Below are 16863 nucleotides of genomic sequence, written 5' to 3'. Positions count from 1 at the left end.
CGATTCTTTAGTTAATGAAAAATATTTATGTGAAAGACACGTAAGAGAGTGCATTATACCTAGAACGGAATATTCTCGGCTGGAAGGTATATATAATATATTTTTTCTCTCTCACACGCGTGTATATAAAAAATATCTCTATCGTGGGGTAGAGAAATAAAGCGGCTAACCGTCATCGTAGATCTCGTTTTCGCATAGTTTTCGTATAAAAAGTTTGACGCCAATCTACCCCCCGTCCTCCCCCCCGTACGGTAGATAAATACATCCTTTCACCGGTCCACGGAACGGTTTCGGCTGCAAAACGAGAACACGAAGCAGTGATGAACGTCGCGCGACCAGCTCGATTCGCGCAAAGGGGATGTAGCGCGATACGTTAAACCCGTTTTACGCAAAACACGCGCGTGTGCTTCGTCGACATTATAAAATACTTTTGCGCCAGCGCGCATCAAAAACGGAATTCGCGTTTGTTTTTTCGCGCAAAGAGAAAGAGAGAGAGAGAGAGAGAGGGAGAGGGAGAGAGAGAGAGAGAGAGAGAGAGAGAGAGACTCTCAGGAGATGGAGATTCTTATTCAATCTTTCAATCATTGATGAGACCACTGACCTCTGATTTCTGATTTTGATTGCAGCACCGACGAGAGCTACGAGTCCGGTTTTGTTGGGTGAAGTCGCTATTACGCTTCAGGACGATGTCACAACGCAGGAACCTATTCTTAAAAAATGCATCGTAGACGGAAATGCCTATTCTCACAGCCAAACGGTAACGACTGATAAGATGTACCATGTGATTTTGTGATTCTGTGATTCACAGAATCAAATAGAGACAAATTCGTTTCCGAGATTTTTTTCTACGCCAGATAAAGAAATAACAAGAAAAGTTGAAGACGATACCTATTTCTATAAAAATCTTTACTGAGAATAATAATAACACCGATATATGATATTTTCATTTTTTTCTCTTTATCAAAAAATTTCGCAAAATGAAGTCTCCATGATTCATAGTCTTCATTATTCGAACATATCTTACACAAATCTTAAATTTCTAGCTTGCCACTTTGTGATAGATTTTTAGCCATTATTTTCGCGCAAATTTGATAATTTATTTTCTAAATTGATGAGTTGAATAAATGAGTTTGATGCCCATTGTATAATATGTAGTATATAGCGCGCCACTTTCTCCTATATAACTATACCTATGCTATGCGTATATTCTTATATGATATATAATAAAAAAAAAAATCTAAGATAGAAAGAATTTAGTTATTTTGTACATTTTCATATATCTACACACAAACATGTACGCGCACATATCAAAGATTCAGTTTTTACTGATTCTTCGCTCAATACGCCCTTTTATTTCAGATACCATCTTACGACATAAATTCTCATTGCCTATGCGTCGTCGGTGAAGTTTACTGTTGGTGGCAGAATTATAATCCGACCAGCGCTCCATCGCTCGGCTTGTCTTCCTTGCGATCGACCGTGATGGAGAGCAATTACACTTCATCTCTAGAAATGAATACGGACATTGTGGACGACTTTGAAGCTTCCGGAGATTTTGATTCATCGATTGGCCAACAAGGACATGTAGAAACTAATGCCACCTTGTCGATTACGTCTCCTGTACCGATTACTTGTCTCGTCATGGGTATTAATACCTTCCTTAATACTTTAATAACTCTCTGTTAATATTTATATCGGTCGAGACATTCTTCATCAAAAGTACAACTCAATATTTAAAAAAAATCACACATATAATATACATATATCTATACATATAAAAAATTTTCATAACTATTTATACATATAATCTAATTTTAACAAAATTTTAAACTTTTATTGTAATTTGTTTCTAATTTTAAATTGTAACAATGATTACAAGAATATGTTTAAGGACTTACTTATAAAATTTACTTTTGTCGCTTATAATATTTACTTTTATATGCTATATGCATGCATATATATATATATGTGTGTGTGTGTGTGTGTGTGTATGTGTGTGTGTGTGTTTTGTTTGTTTGTTTGTGTTTGTGTGTGTATATATATATCTCCATCTTTCTCCGACTTTTTCATGCATCGTGAGACTTGAATTATAGGGAGAGAGTATCGACAAGGTGAGACTCTACCGCACTCGACCGGGAACTGCGTCGAATGCAGCTGCGGTTCCGAAGGGCGCGTCGAATGCTCACCGAGGGATTGCGTGGCACTGCGACCTGAGATTTTGGTCGCACCCGATATACCCGAGGCGCCCGACAGCGACTTTGAAGTTTTCAACTTAGCGCGGGATCGAGGCATCGATGAAAGTTTCTAAAGCATTTGATAACGACTCACCCGCCGAATCGTAAAAACTTGCTTGCCTTTGATTATCGCAATATCGTTAACGTTGTTGAAAGACCAATCGATAGGAAGTCATTTAATTGACGCAATTTAAAAGATTATTTGAAAGAGGTTAATTAATATTGATTCTTTCATGGCAGGCGAAAATCGAATAGTTGATGAATTGAATGAAAAAAAAGAAAGCGAAAAATTATAAAATAATTTCATAAAAAAGGCCAATTATAGTTTGTTGGCTGTCTTGATAAACAAACCAGATCCATCTCAAAACCTATCGAGTTTCAAATCTCTACTATGAAGACTAGAGATAGGAGTATCAACCCGCGTGCAGAAAATATTAATCTCATTGTCCGGAAAATGTCATCGCTCAATGGTGCTGTATAAGCAAACTCGACCTATTTTGTCCTACAACTTGGAGTAATGACGATGGTAGAATAATGTCTAATTCGTATGCTTTATCAGTTTGGTTACGTATAATCTTTTCACGTACATATGCAAAAGTACAATATTGCGCTGTATGATTCAATGTAGCTGCACTTGTAAATAATGGCGCCAGCTAATAGCGACATTTTTTTGTTTCACCCTTTCCACGCTCTTGGTCTCTAGTCTGCATGTGTGATCTCATGTATTTTAAATATAATTTTATGTTTAAAAATGATAAATTATTTGAATATGAGCTTATACTTACACGAGTTTGCACTTGACGAATTTTCATGTTAAGTAATGATTGTAATTTTTTTTTATCGTAGGGAAGAATCGCCTTCTCTCAATTGAGGACGTGCCTTCAGTTTTTGGTGTTATATATTCAATCAAAACGGCATTGAAGGCATAGTCCTAGAACATAGAATATCTAGTCTAGATAGTTTCTATAAAACCCTCAATGAGTGAGAACAGAGAGCCTGTTTGCCTAAATTTTATTTTTACGTAACTTTACTGATATTTTTTTCTTAGCTACTAATAAATGGATAATTTCCAACGTAATGAATGCTTTCCATGTAAAAAGCCAATATATATTGATAATTTTAATATATTTATTTCTCTATTTTATCAATTTTAAAAGACAGAGCTTATTATACTTTCCACGTAAATTTTGATGATTTTCTTATTGTTAATCTGGATTTGAATCGTAGATATATTTTTAGTTATATTAGTAGTTAATGATTTATTTAAAAGATTTGTATTTGTATAGATACAAAAATGTTTTTGTAGACATCGGCCTATAAATCTATAAATTATATAATCACAATATGCAAATATGTACATCGGTTCGTCATATATAGACCAGTAGTTGAGAAAAACAATCTTACTGACAATGAGTTTAATTGCGATTAATCGATTATGCAATATAATTCGACTTACAGAATAATTTTTGTCATATCTCTATCATATCATATCCTAATCAGCCTACAGTCAAATATTCTAGTCGAGATCGTATAATTTATTTCATTTTATATATATATATACTTACGATAGAGTGATGTCAACGAGTAATGAAAACCCCCAGTAACAATAATTTATATGATATATAGAGATACATGATATATATAAGAGATTGACGAGAGCGATATAGACTTAAATTAAACGGTAATCCCTTTATACTATTTATTCCCAAGACTTGGAAATTATCGTTGTTCCTATGACCGGCAACTCCACTCTAGACGCCATTTTTTTGTAATCGATATTAGCAATGCCAGAGATGCTGCATTATTGATCATGATATTCTCGCTAATTCCAATAGTAGTTTAGCATATACGATATTGTTATTCTCGATCGCTAGCAGACGTATATTGTGCGAAAGCCGATCGTAAAAGATGACTTTCGAATCTTGCATTACATTAAGACTCGGGTAAATTTCAAACTGTTTGATTACTTTGTGTGTGCAACTGCCTGTGCGCAGATATGTGACTATTGGTAGAGGTACTCGATATTTTCTGCTTCTTAAACTTTTTATATTAAAGTTGTACAAAAGTTATCCGGACTCCCCTCTCTCCGAACTTCTTATTCTAAATATACTAAGATACATATTACATTCTTATATAAAAACTATTTCGACAAGTATGTTATAGATATACCATTCAAATGCCGTAGCTTGTATTCTCATCGCATATTCAGCATTCATGCATGGTAGATCTTTTGTTTTATATAAATTCCGTTTTTTATATATAAGAGCATCTCATTTGACGACTCATAATTTATCACAAAATTTAAGATAGTATCCTATTTATAAATTTTATATGTCGTGCATTACAGAAAACATTTGAGCATGTAAAATACATATATAAATCAAAATATATGTATATTATATATATGTATAGAAGACATTAAAACATGTGATGTGTTGAATTATAAATAGAATACTGTCTTCAATTTTGTCGCGAATTATAGATCGTCTAAAGAGCTCTTAAAATATTCTTATGTGTAAAGTAAATAAATATTTATTCAATGCTTAATGCGTGATGAGTGTACGTAGCTATTAGATTATACAGCCAACTGGAATAATCACATTATTGAAGAGAAAATAGCATATATAATCTCCCGACATATATATATATACATATAATATCTTTCGACTCAACATGTGTGCACAATATTATATATTTATATTCCATATATAAATTCGTACAATAATATTCGTACATACAGTAGAATATTACATGTATATTATATACATGCATATTATATAGATTATCCAAAGAATCAAGTATTAAGAGACAACGTTGTATGCAATCCGCGTATAATAATGTAAAATTAAAACTAATTGATGAAACTGCAATTTTATATAGGCAAATCGCGACGTTTACTTTTATAATTACACCTTTTGCGTTAAGTTTTGTAAACTCTCTTTAGCTAGTTTCGAAGATTGCATATATACTTTGTACGACTCGTGATTATAAAAAAATAACCGCGCGCACGGTGTTCCGGTTGTTATACAACTTTTTCGTATAGCAATGTTGGTGATTTATAATGCCTTTGTTAAACAAATAAAGCATATTTCTAGAGTATTTTATTATATCGGAAGATTATTCTTCAACGTGAAGTAGTCGTATCGAGAAATAAGTTTAGTGTCCCTCTTTGTAGCTAAAAGGACCCATAAAAAAAAGTGATGACAAATAGTTGTATACTTTTATGACCACAATGATGATAAAAAAATCGATTATTTATGGATAGTTACATAGATGGGTAGTGTCTAATGTGATATACATATATATACACACACATATCCCGAAAATAACTTTGTCTAACAATTTACAAGTTTAGGCCGGAAAATTTGATCTCTCTTTCATGTGCCAGGGCTAATCGAACATCTAGTTGCCGTTATTCGTTTCAAGTAGAGGATAGAACACGCACAGAAATACAAATCGACAATGTTTGTGTGTGGTTGAGTGTTTGTTAACAATTGAAGGAACAAATAAATAAAGGAATGAAAATTAAATGTTGCACTCTTTGGTGTTTGTTAAATTGATTTAGAAATTATGTTGATGGTCTTATATAAAAAAATCCAATCGGTAAGAAATCCTGTTAAAGAGATGAAGAATAGATCAAATGAAATAAGTAAAGAAAAAGATTTTTACAGCATCAAAAAATTATCGAGATATTGATATAGAAGTATTCAGAACTTTAATTGTAATGTCTAGTAATACATATATTCTCTTTTAAATTTTCGATTTGTTCCATGCGTAAATCAAAATTAATACCTAAAAATAGAACTTAAAACAGTTTTTGATTCGCCTACTTGTTGCATAAAAGATATCAGTTTCACCTGCTTGTTCCTTCAATTATCGCACTTATTCAACATTTATCAATCTGCCTATATATATCTTGTCTGATTTTGAAACCTATAGTTTCTATGTTTAAGAAAGTAATCGCCAATGTATGTTGGATTGTTACGAAGGAAAAACGTAGTTCTGGGAAAATAATATTTTTGAATATCCCTCTTTACAAGGATTAGTTGTGAAATTAATTATAGAATAGCTTTCAGCACCAATTATCGACAATCCACATTTGTCGAATCGACCATTTAGTATGCGGTGCACTCCTTGTGTGCTTGTAAGTTTTTTAAAGAAATTCTTGTAAGATGAAAATAGCACATTATCGCGGGACCATCTATGTGGAAATGTATCACTCATTGCTTTTGTTCACATTTGTATAATGGATATATCTCGTATGTCTTCCAATCATCTTAAGCGCGATATTGTGTTTATAATGTATTCCTGCGATTATATGTCATTACAAAACAACACAGTTGTATTCCAAATAAAGAAAGATCTCACAATGTGTGTAGATGTTTATATTTTGCCATCTTTTGCAATTTATATAGTGATATACGAACGTTGTATTTTATTGCGATGATATTTATTATGCAGTCTTTTTAATTTAAGTACATTAATTAAATTAATTTTTAACTTGCATTTTAACTTATTAAGTATATTACATTGTACAGAATAAAAAATTTTTATTCCAATTATTTTTGATCAAATAATATACACATACATATAATATACGTGTAATATATATTACATGGTATATAATAATTATATGACATATAAATCTATAAAACTTTTATTACTGAATATTTATTTTTATATTTTATATTGAAAATATAATAGTTTTATTGTTTTAGAATATAAGTTGCAAAATAATATATATATTCACTTCGAGTGTTAAACTGTTTTTATATATATTTAAACGACAATGTATATTTAGCGTACATTTTTTCCGATATGAATTAAAATTATAGACGCAAATATAACAATATTCGAAATATTTATATTTATACAAATGAAAAATCTGTCGATTCCCGACTAACGAAATATATAAAATTATATATATACATTTAGGCTCTGCGTTTGTCTTGACGTTATAAGTGCCGAAAGCTTTTGATTAATCAATCGGGACAAAGATACTTTTATCAGCTTTCAACACTTATTGTTAAACGTCGAGATAAACGCAATCCTGTAGCGTGCAACAACTAATTCAAATTATATTATTATTAGCGCCAGTAAGGCCACGTTCGAAAACATTACCCGTGTGCATACGAGCTATTATTCTATCTTTGTTCAACTTTTGATAAATAACAAAGATAGAACGACGCTCGTGTGCACACGGGTGATGTTTTCGAACGCAGCCCAAGTGGGGAGGTTCTCGCGCCTGCGCAGTGAAGAAAGCGAGTATTAGCAGGCGCTATCGCTATTAGAATTAGAACTTAGAACCCACGTCAATCGCGTTGAATCTGGTTGAATCTGGTTGAATCACGTAGATATTTCAAGTAATGGATATTGTTGATTTTGTCCTTATTCTTATAAATTTTACTGCATATATAATATTATAATAATACGAAGTATACATTTAACATTTATATATATCTTATATTTATTAGACCATAACACACACAATAATAACAAAAATATACATTTATAAAAGTTCCAAAAGATAAACATTCTGGGCATGTAAGATAAGTCATGTATGTACGTGTACGTATATATGAGTCTGTGACGTCGGTTAAGAGGTTCACGAATTTTTTGCAGTTTGCACAATATATATACCTATTACATATTGTAAATATTGTTCGGACACGGTTAAAAGTTTGTGTCAATAAGAAAACCCTTTGCTTTGCAAATATAGTTTGCTTTTATAAAAGTTTGTCAAAATATGATAACTTATATCAACTAAAGAGTTTAATAAATTTCCGTTTCGCTCTTTATCATTCATCGTATATACATGATAACTGTCGGCAGATAATGGTATCAAAAGAGTAGGTAATTGTCACTTAATTTCACCACAATGAATAACATCACTATCAAAATCAGGAATTATTTTTGCTTGAATGAATTATCATGCCTTCCGGTGATATCTACGCAGGAAAGATTATTGCAGCAATATACTACTACGAAACTTGCAACAATGGAATGCAATAATAGTATATTAGGAATCACAGAGATGGCAAGCAGCGTCGAAGTAAGAGAATTACTGCCTTTTAAAACCTTGACAGAATTAAACAATGCCTTGGACAATGGATTAACAGAGTTACCAATAACATGTATCGCAGAGTCTGTTGATTATGTATATCGAGGTTCAGAAATCAGTGCGCAAAAAATTTTACTGGAAAAAGTGGACAGGGATGAACAGCCTAGAACGCTTGTCTGCCACGACATGAAAGGTGGTTACTTGGAAGACAGGTAATTATACAAAGAGAGTATCTGTAAATTATATATATATTTATGTATGAGATTAATATTTTGTAAATTGTGTGATCATATGTATGTTATCGCCTTTATTTTATATCTCTTTACAGATTCTTATCCGGCTCTACCTCTCATGATTCTTATATATTTTACCATTGGAGTGTTGTCGATATATTTGTTTATTTTAGCCATCACTTCGTAACTGTCCCACCCTGTGGATGGATCAATGCAGCGCACCACCATGGTGTAAAAGTATTGGGTACTGTAATTACAGAAGGAAATAATGATACTTGGAATACGATTCTCATATCACAGGAAGATGTAAAAAAATTTGCAGACGCTTTAGTATTGGTTGCAAAGTGTTACCAATTTGAAGGCTGGCTTTTGAACATTGAAAATAAAATTAAACAGGAAGATATTGATAATTTAATTTATTTCGTTAAATATTTAACAGAAAATATTCACAAGGAAATTGAAAATTCAGAGATTATCTGGTATGATAGTGTCACCAATAAGGGGGAGTTGAATTGGCAGAATGAACTGAATGACAATAATAAGTAATTTAATTTATTAATTTTATTAACTTATCAACTTTGATTTTTATTAATTTTTATTTAATATTGAATTTAACATCATATTTCTATTTCTCAGTTCTAACACAAAATAATGATTATTTTTGTCTTAGAGATTTTTTCTCACATTGCGACGGTATATTTTTAAATTATAATTGGACGGAATCACGACTTAGCAAAAGTCGTATATTCGCAAAGGAATTAGGTCGCGATATTAAGGATATTTATGTAGGATTGGATGTTTGGGGGAGAGGATGTCCAGGTGGAGGCGGATTTAATTCGGCATATGTAATTACTATTATACTATTATTACTATTATATCATTGTTATTTATTATTATTTTATTGCCTTATTATCTCGAGAAAGATTAAACTGAGATAACAAAAATAAATTTTTATTGTTAAAGGCGTTAGATTTAATACGGAAACATGGTCTTTCGGTAGCTATTTTTGCACCTGGTTGGACACATGAATACTTTGGTCCAAGTACTTTCCAAATTCTAGAGGATTTATTTTGGGCTCAACTATTTCCATATCTATATGTACATGTACCTATTTATGAAGATGAAACATTTAAAACTTCCTTTTGTCGTGGTGCCGGTATCTGCTATTATTATAATGGCGAGGTAAATTTAAATAATAAAAAACAAGAATATTTAACTCTTAATATATGTGTTTGAAAATACTTAAAAATATTTCATTAAAAAATAATCAAAATTAAAAATTAATTAAGATATTTAAACGAAAAAATTTTTTAAATTAACTTGCAACAATTTAAATTTCGTAAGAAGCATACACATTCGCGTCTATGTTTAGGAGCATTTCGAACTGTACAAGATAAACGGCGAAAGCGCGCATGGAAAAAAAGCATTTTATAATTTGCGGATGCAGCAACCGCAACTGTCAGTTGCCGCGCCGAATTCACAATTTACTCGATCTACACAAAGAACTCTTCTCGAAGATGGTGAAAATAACGATGAAGTTAATAATGGCCAAGGTGATAAAGATAATAATACTAATAAGACACACACACGTATAGAACGTATATATGAAAATAGAAAGAATATTATACGAGTCTGCGACAATGTCGTCAATATTGAAGAAAAATTATCTGCCCCTGACTTCAATACTTTCGAGTTCTGCGATCGATTTTCCTACAATGGCGGCGGATGCTTGAAATTAATTACTACAAATGATAGATTATATCATAGGTGAGAACACACATATATTTGTCTTGGACAATAATAATTTGTAACAAAAAAAATATATTATTTTAACAGAAAATAAAACATATATTACTCAATGGCCAATTATAAATTATGGTTACAGGTTGTTCTTGATTCACATTGATTTGAAACATAACATCCAGGCAACCATCGTTTACACAGAACTTGGAACTTTAACGAATGAGTCTCACAAGGATCCTGTCTTGATCTTGGGTAACGATGGTGATCTAAAATCGATTTTACCTTACAATTCCGTCAGAGTGAATGCCAAATGGAGGAAATGGTAAATTTCGCGTATTACTAACGAATTATCGACAATTAACAGCAATCGACAATTTTTATAAGCTAGTATATTTTTTGTAGCGTCTACTTGACAAACTTGAGGACCGTGGACGAGATTGGTGTATCCTTGAAACAACGCGATTACTACTTGGGTGAAATTGTTTTGGAAAAGAGGGATCATCGTTTTGGTGAGTATAAAAGATTGCGAATTATATGGAAATTCTGCATGACAATGGCGGCGGAGACAGTTGCGCATAGCTGATGGATTGCGTCATTAGAGAGAGAGAGAGAGAGAGAGAGAGAGAAAGAGCAAGAGCAAGGCTTTTGACTTCATAAAGAACCGTTCCTTAGCGATCACACTCTGTAATATCATCCTCCTTCTCTTTGTCTTTCTTCTGCTCCTTTTCCTCCTCGTTTCTCAATTGAAAGCCGCTTGGGTGAAAGGAACACTGTATGTTGTCCCACGATAGAACACGATAGCCCGTAATTTAAATTGTTCGATCTTATGTATACCCGATCGCTCATTCCATTTCGAGTGACCAGGTGCGAAATTGTACTACGGCAAAAATCGCCGATGATATTATTGGAAACTGCTCGCTTTTGTTCCTGACAAATTTGATCGTAACATATTTATCGATAACGCATTTCAATAAATAAAGCAAATATTTCCAACATTTTAAGCGATTTGTTGCTCGAATCTTAATGCTTCGGCTTCCGTTATAAGGATATCTACATTTCTTTGTCTCGAAATATTTATTGTTATGGCATAGTAGATGCAAATTTTATTCTAGCGATTTAAAGACGCGGAATTGTTACATCGAATGGTTGACGTTCGCGCGCTCCCACGTTAAAATGAACGGTATTTGTGTTCGAAGGAGGGCGTATAGCCACGCGTATTTGTTATTCGCGCATTGATTGCATCAGTTGCCATATGCTACCTACTGTCAGGAAGATGCGACATACGTATGGTCGATTGCATAGGAAGCTCTCTAGGCTATTGACACAATCTCATTGACACTTTCTAATATTTTGCACAATTAACGATGTATATAACGATGTGCTGCAAATTCTTTGGACCATTTTCTAATTGAGCTCTTCTTCCTAAAAAAATTTAAGAAGGATATCATCCCTACATACATATGTAGATGAAAGTAAAAAATATAGTAAAGAGAACAGGTTAACAAAAATACATATATTAAAATGTAGCAAGGTTGGAATAGCAAGAATTGATCGTTAAGAAATACCAAAAGGAAGAGCAGAGATTTGGAATTGTGTATTGACATGATATAATTGTGAATTTCTTGAAATAATAATTTTAATAAGATAATATTTTAACGGAATATTTTTTAAGCACATACCACACATTTTATAGTTAAAATAGTAAAACTGGTAAAATCGTAATAACGTCGTAATCTTGAAATTATTATAAAAACAAAGAAATAATAATAAATAGTAAGACATAAATAATTATAACTCTTATCGTTCATTTGAATGATGTGTTTGACTTTGATCACACTTTAATAATACATTTCTTAATTAACACATGTACGGTCCATTTTTGTAAATTGAATTATCGAATCGTAGTCAAAGCTATTATAACATCCATTTGTATCATAAAGCGTAAGAAATGACAGGACACTATCTTGTGGTCAAGTAACGTTCTTGGCTTGAGCATTTGCATTCTCCCGTAAATAAATTTCCATCGACATCTCCGCAATCGTAATGTGAAAGTAAAACATGTTTGATCACGTGCGCATTCGAATCTTTTTCTTTCTACGATCGCGTCTAACTAATGATTGTCGAAAGAAGAAGAAAAAGAATGTTCTATCGCAAGATGTTTTCGCAATCACATTGTTTTCGGTAAATCAATCCGAGTATTGCAACAACTTGTCTTTATCGGTTAAGACAGTGCTTATGCACTCTGTATTTGCGGAACACTGATAAAACGGAAAGGGGTTGATTATACATAATGCCTTTTAATGAACGGGAAAAGTTCTGTCGGTTAATAGTATAATAGTTTTTCTTGCATTTAATCCTCACATAATTATACACACGATTATATACTAATATAGATGATTGCTATTTGGGAAAACAAAAAAAAACATATTCACTTGATTGGTTGATTTACTATTACTTTTCATAATGTGTGTATATGGTTATTATGCGTGGCTAAAATGATGCGTTATTATTTTAGTAGTAATGACAAGCACATAATTTATAAGAAATAATAAAATGTCAGATGTAATAATCGAAAAGAGATCATTTGATCGAAACAATTTTGATTTTAATTTTATCTAACAATGAGATTTAAAAAAATCTTGTAACTTTTTTTTTTTTAATTCTTTTTTTAGTTACATAGTCAGATTACTTTCTTTTAGTTTCTAGTTAAGTCATCGAGATTCTCAGCTATTTTTTTCGGATACTTTTTGCACGTTATGCGGCATACGCAAATCACGTTAAAAAGGAAAGTTTCGATGTCAGATGGCTAATAGAAAGAAAAGAAAGATCGATCAATCATTACTGCTGCTATCTCATCGACGCCTATTCATGTGATTACCTCCGCAGAAAATGACGTGAGTAATCGTGGCGCGAGACTTTCGCCGCATTGGTCGCAATTGCAATTTCGCGTATGCGAGAGATGTCTAGAGAGACGTCATCTTGGATAAATGGACCGTCTCGAAAACAATTTGTATAGAGACGGCAATACTCAGACAGGGGCAATTGCAACGGCGACGATTCTTAGCTTCTCCTCTCACATTTCTCCGATGAATGCCATTTTAGAAAGGCGGCAGAGAAACCTCTAGAAGCGAGTATGTATCGAGACTCGAGACTTTATCTGCCGCAGCGCGACGAGATCAGTGGCGTACCGTGCTATCGAGTTTACATGTTTATTTTCATTCCTATTGACATAGGAATTTCTAGCTTTTGCCGAGAAAAAAACATTCCTCAGAGACAGTTTTATCTTTTTGCTTTACCTTTTAAATGTAGCATTAAAATTTTTTCTTCTAGTATCTTGAGAATATTTTAATCGAATAACGTTACTTTTTTTTGTTATAATAGTGTTATAATAGTGTAATTTCTGTTGTACTGAGAAATTTTATTTTAACATTTGAAAAATATTTTAACACGCATTGAATATTTATTAAAGAAAATTTAAAAAAATAATTACATTATCTTGACGATTATCTTATCGAAATGAGACAGAATTTTTCTAAAACTTGTACGATTAACAAAATTTAATATTAAAACAGTTATCATCAATTTGTATAAGACGATGTGCAAAAAGACGGGGATTAATCATATACACACTCATACATTTAAATAATTTTCTTTTATTCGCTGCTATTTATTACGTAAAATTATTTTCCTTAATAGAGAAGACAGTTGTCGGCAATGAACGTTAGCGAGGAAACGCGAGCGCAAGAGCACTATATTATGTTGGTTTGTCCGTATATAATCACGTAGAATTATCCAAATTAATATCGATGGCATCGAGGACAGAACATCGACAGCAGAGCGATAAATTATTCACCGCGCGATTATCGTTACGCCGATAAGCGTACATTAGAAAGTCGGAAGTAACTGCGGCATTAAAAACGGATGGCGATTTCATTAATCGTGATGCGGACACTGTCGTTGAAACTCCAAGCTGACATAATTTGAATTGCGTCTTGCTCTGATGCAAGCGCATTCTTCACGTAAAATTAGTTCATAAGTATGCGGGCTACGGAGGAATTTTGTTTCTAACATACCATATACCTACGCGTAAAAAGAAATATGTAATTATACGCAGCGCAAAATATAAACGCGAAAAAGAAGAAAAATATTTTAAATTGGTATATTTATACATTTCGAAAAATAACCCAAGTTTTAATTCAGCATTCATGGAACCAATACTTATTTGTTATTGTCTATGAATGTAGGTAATTTTGAAATTCTGCATACTTTGACACATTATACGTGGGTATATATGTACAATAGTATATCATCTCTCCTCTCTCTCTCTCTCTCTCTCTCTCTCTCTCTCTCTGTGTGTGTGCGTTCTATCGTGCCTTCAAATTCCAAGATTTTCCGTAACTAAAAATACAATGCAGATGGTGAGGGAACAATTAAAGTGGGATTGAGATATGATACGTAAATAGGTAACTCCGTGTGTCAGGAAAAAGAATTCTCTCCTCATGATTATTTATACAAATCTTGTCTTCGGCAATCTTGCCTCGGAAAAAAAATAAAACTCGTTGGAGGGGAAAGAAAAATTTAAGATTCGAATACCATATGCTATATAACAGTAAAGAATTAAAATAGAATTAAGCGCATCTTTACAATCTTGAAATACTAAATTGCATAATATTGATTTTTGACAAGAAAACAATTTAAATTTGCTTTATACTTTATGTAAAATAAAGCTACGGAAAAAATATTTGACTTTTATATCATGTCGTGTAATATATCTATTTATTGTAATAAAATAAATATCCACATTTATTATGATCTAAATACGAATAATTGCAAAAAAAACGTGATTTATATCTTGAAAAATGTCAAGTAAATGTAGCATACGTCATATCACGAGAAAAATTGAATAAGAAAATAAAACAAAAGTATAAAAATAAGACAAATATTAATTCTTCGTTTGAAAATTTCTAGCCTTGAAGTTAACATAACATCGATAAATTCATATCTTGGATTCTTATGTTCTCTTTTTTTTTTTTCGTTATAAAAGTAGTGGAGAACGAGATTCCGTTGTACATACTGGAAGTCCCGCGCGCATTAACGGTCTACGTATGGCACTGAATACAGCAAACTCTTTTACAAGTAGTACGTACTATGTAGTACCAGTACGTATTTATGTAAAAGTAACGGCCGAGTACAACGCGATATGCGGTCTATACACACACACACATATACACAGACAAGGGCAGATATATTTCAACGATATGTATCTGCGAAGAGGGTACCGTAAAGAAGCGCGATTAACTTTTCAGTGTGTCGGACCGCGTCCAACTATGCTCACGTACATGCATTCCTACGCGAACTGTCAAATACTTGTGCGAATTCTGAAGAATGCATTTAGTTCTAGCGCAATTACACTGTATTTTTCGTAAATTTTTAAACAAGCATCCTGTATATATATATGTTTGTGTAGTTACATTTCTTTTTATCGTAATTTGCATCTATGCATTTACTTTATTTCAATCGAGAAAGTATTTATTTCGCATTTTGTATACATATTTTTCTCTTTTATTCTAAAAATTATCATTATTTAAATTATTAATAAATAATTATTTAATTTAACATAATTTTAAGTTTTGCAATTTTAATCATTTTCTATTATGTATTTTTGTACAGTGATTAAAAATTATATTTTAATGCATGTAAAATATACAATATTGTCGCGAAATTCTTGCGTATAATTTATCATAAAAAGGGATAATTTGCGAAAAGTTTGAAGCATTCTTGTGGAAGTTTCTCTTAACTCTAAAGTCGCTCTTAACTTTACATAGTCAAACGCATCGTATAATGCGAACGATGCATACGAGAACTCGCGTATGTACGCCGGCACTTCTCGAAGCGAGGAGATACGCTCTATCTAGAAGGCTACAGGAGGTGTTGATGTATACGTTCGATGCACGAGAAGAAAACTTATTAACTAGATACTTATACGATATACGAGAAATACGTAAAAAGAAATTTCAAGACGTTCATTTCCAAATTTCTTCTTTCATTTTTTCAGATTTCTTCTTCGATATTAATCCTTACAATTCATTAAATCATATAATATGATAATATGTTTGCAAGATTTATGCTTTTAATCTTTTCGCTACCAGTGAAACGCCTGTATATTGAAGAAAGAAATTAGTGACGAAATAAAAATAAGAGGTCATATATAAAAAATTTGCTATAAACAGAAAAGTATGAAAAATATTACGAATTAAAGATTATAAATTTATACTTATTTATCTAGAGAGAGAGGTCGGAGGAGGTTGGTTGAGTATATAAATACTACAATAGTAAAAATACTTGGTTCGAATTATTCGCATTCGTTTGAAAATAATAATTTTTATTCATGCGAAATGCAAAATATGTTTTTGCTTCGTGCTCTTGCTCTAAAATAAACATTTTTGCCTTCGTCTTTGTCTTTGTTTTCTCCTGAGAGCACTCTCTCTTTGCTTTTATTCATATCATTCATATCATTCATTGTCCGTTATACTCTTCTTTTAATTGCACCGCGTTAATCTTGCATCGATAAAATTCATAATAAAAGAGCGGT

The 16863-nt window shown here is 32.1% G+C and overlaps 2 protein-coding genes across 13 annotated transcripts in view; both read left to right on the top strand.

Moving 5' to 3' along the window:
• The window catches only part of LOC115240637, a 25081-nt gene extending 18429 nt beyond the window's left edge, over nucleotides 1–6652 (top strand). Inside the window, exons 2-4 of the mRNA XM_029815913.1 lie at nucleotides 627–757; nucleotides 1360–1645; nucleotides 2094–6652. Coding sequence (XP_029671773.1) covers nucleotides 627–757; nucleotides 1360–1645; nucleotides 2094–2308 — 632 coding nt within the window. The 3' untranslated portion in view covers nucleotides 2309–6652. The remainder of the gene's footprint in view (nucleotides 1–626; nucleotides 758–1359; nucleotides 1646–2093) is intronic.
• An 873-nt stretch (nucleotides 6653–7525) lies between these two features.
• The window catches only part of LOC115240633 (cytosolic endo-beta-N-acetylglucosaminidase), a 13033-nt gene continuing 3695 nt past the window's right edge, over nucleotides 7526–16863 (top strand). The window contains exons 1-9 of one of the 12 annotated variants that reach the window (XM_029815910.1): nucleotides 7633–8087; nucleotides 8191–8286; nucleotides 8378–8507; nucleotides 8624–9070; nucleotides 9199–9373; nucleotides 9492–9710; nucleotides 9901–10295; nucleotides 10414–10593; nucleotides 10674–10780. In XM_029815910.1, coding sequence (XP_029671770.1) covers nucleotides 8482–8507; nucleotides 8624–9070; nucleotides 9199–9373; nucleotides 9492–9710; nucleotides 9901–10295; nucleotides 10414–10593; nucleotides 10674–10780 — 1549 coding nt within the window. In that variant the 5' untranslated portion in view covers nucleotides 7633–8087; nucleotides 8191–8286; nucleotides 8378–8481. Of the gene's footprint in view, nucleotides 7598–7630; nucleotides 8508–8623; nucleotides 9071–9198; nucleotides 9374–9491; nucleotides 9711–9900; nucleotides 10296–10413; nucleotides 10594–10673; nucleotides 10781–15315; nucleotides 15701–16863 lie in introns of those variants that run through there. The other 11 variants (XM_029815907.1, XM_029815909.1, XM_029815901.1 and 8 more) reach the window with 11 other exon arrangements.

This window comes from Formica exsecta, unplaced genomic scaffold (genome assembly GCF_003651465.1).
Source record: "Formica exsecta isolate Colony F162 unplaced genomic scaffold, ASM365146v1 scaffold443, whole genome shotgun sequence".
Taxonomy (NCBI): Eukaryota; Metazoa; Arthropoda; class Insecta; order Hymenoptera; family Formicidae; genus Formica; species Formica exsecta.
Note: the sequence above shows the minus strand (reverse complement) of the source record. Positions and strands in the feature narration are given on the sequence as shown.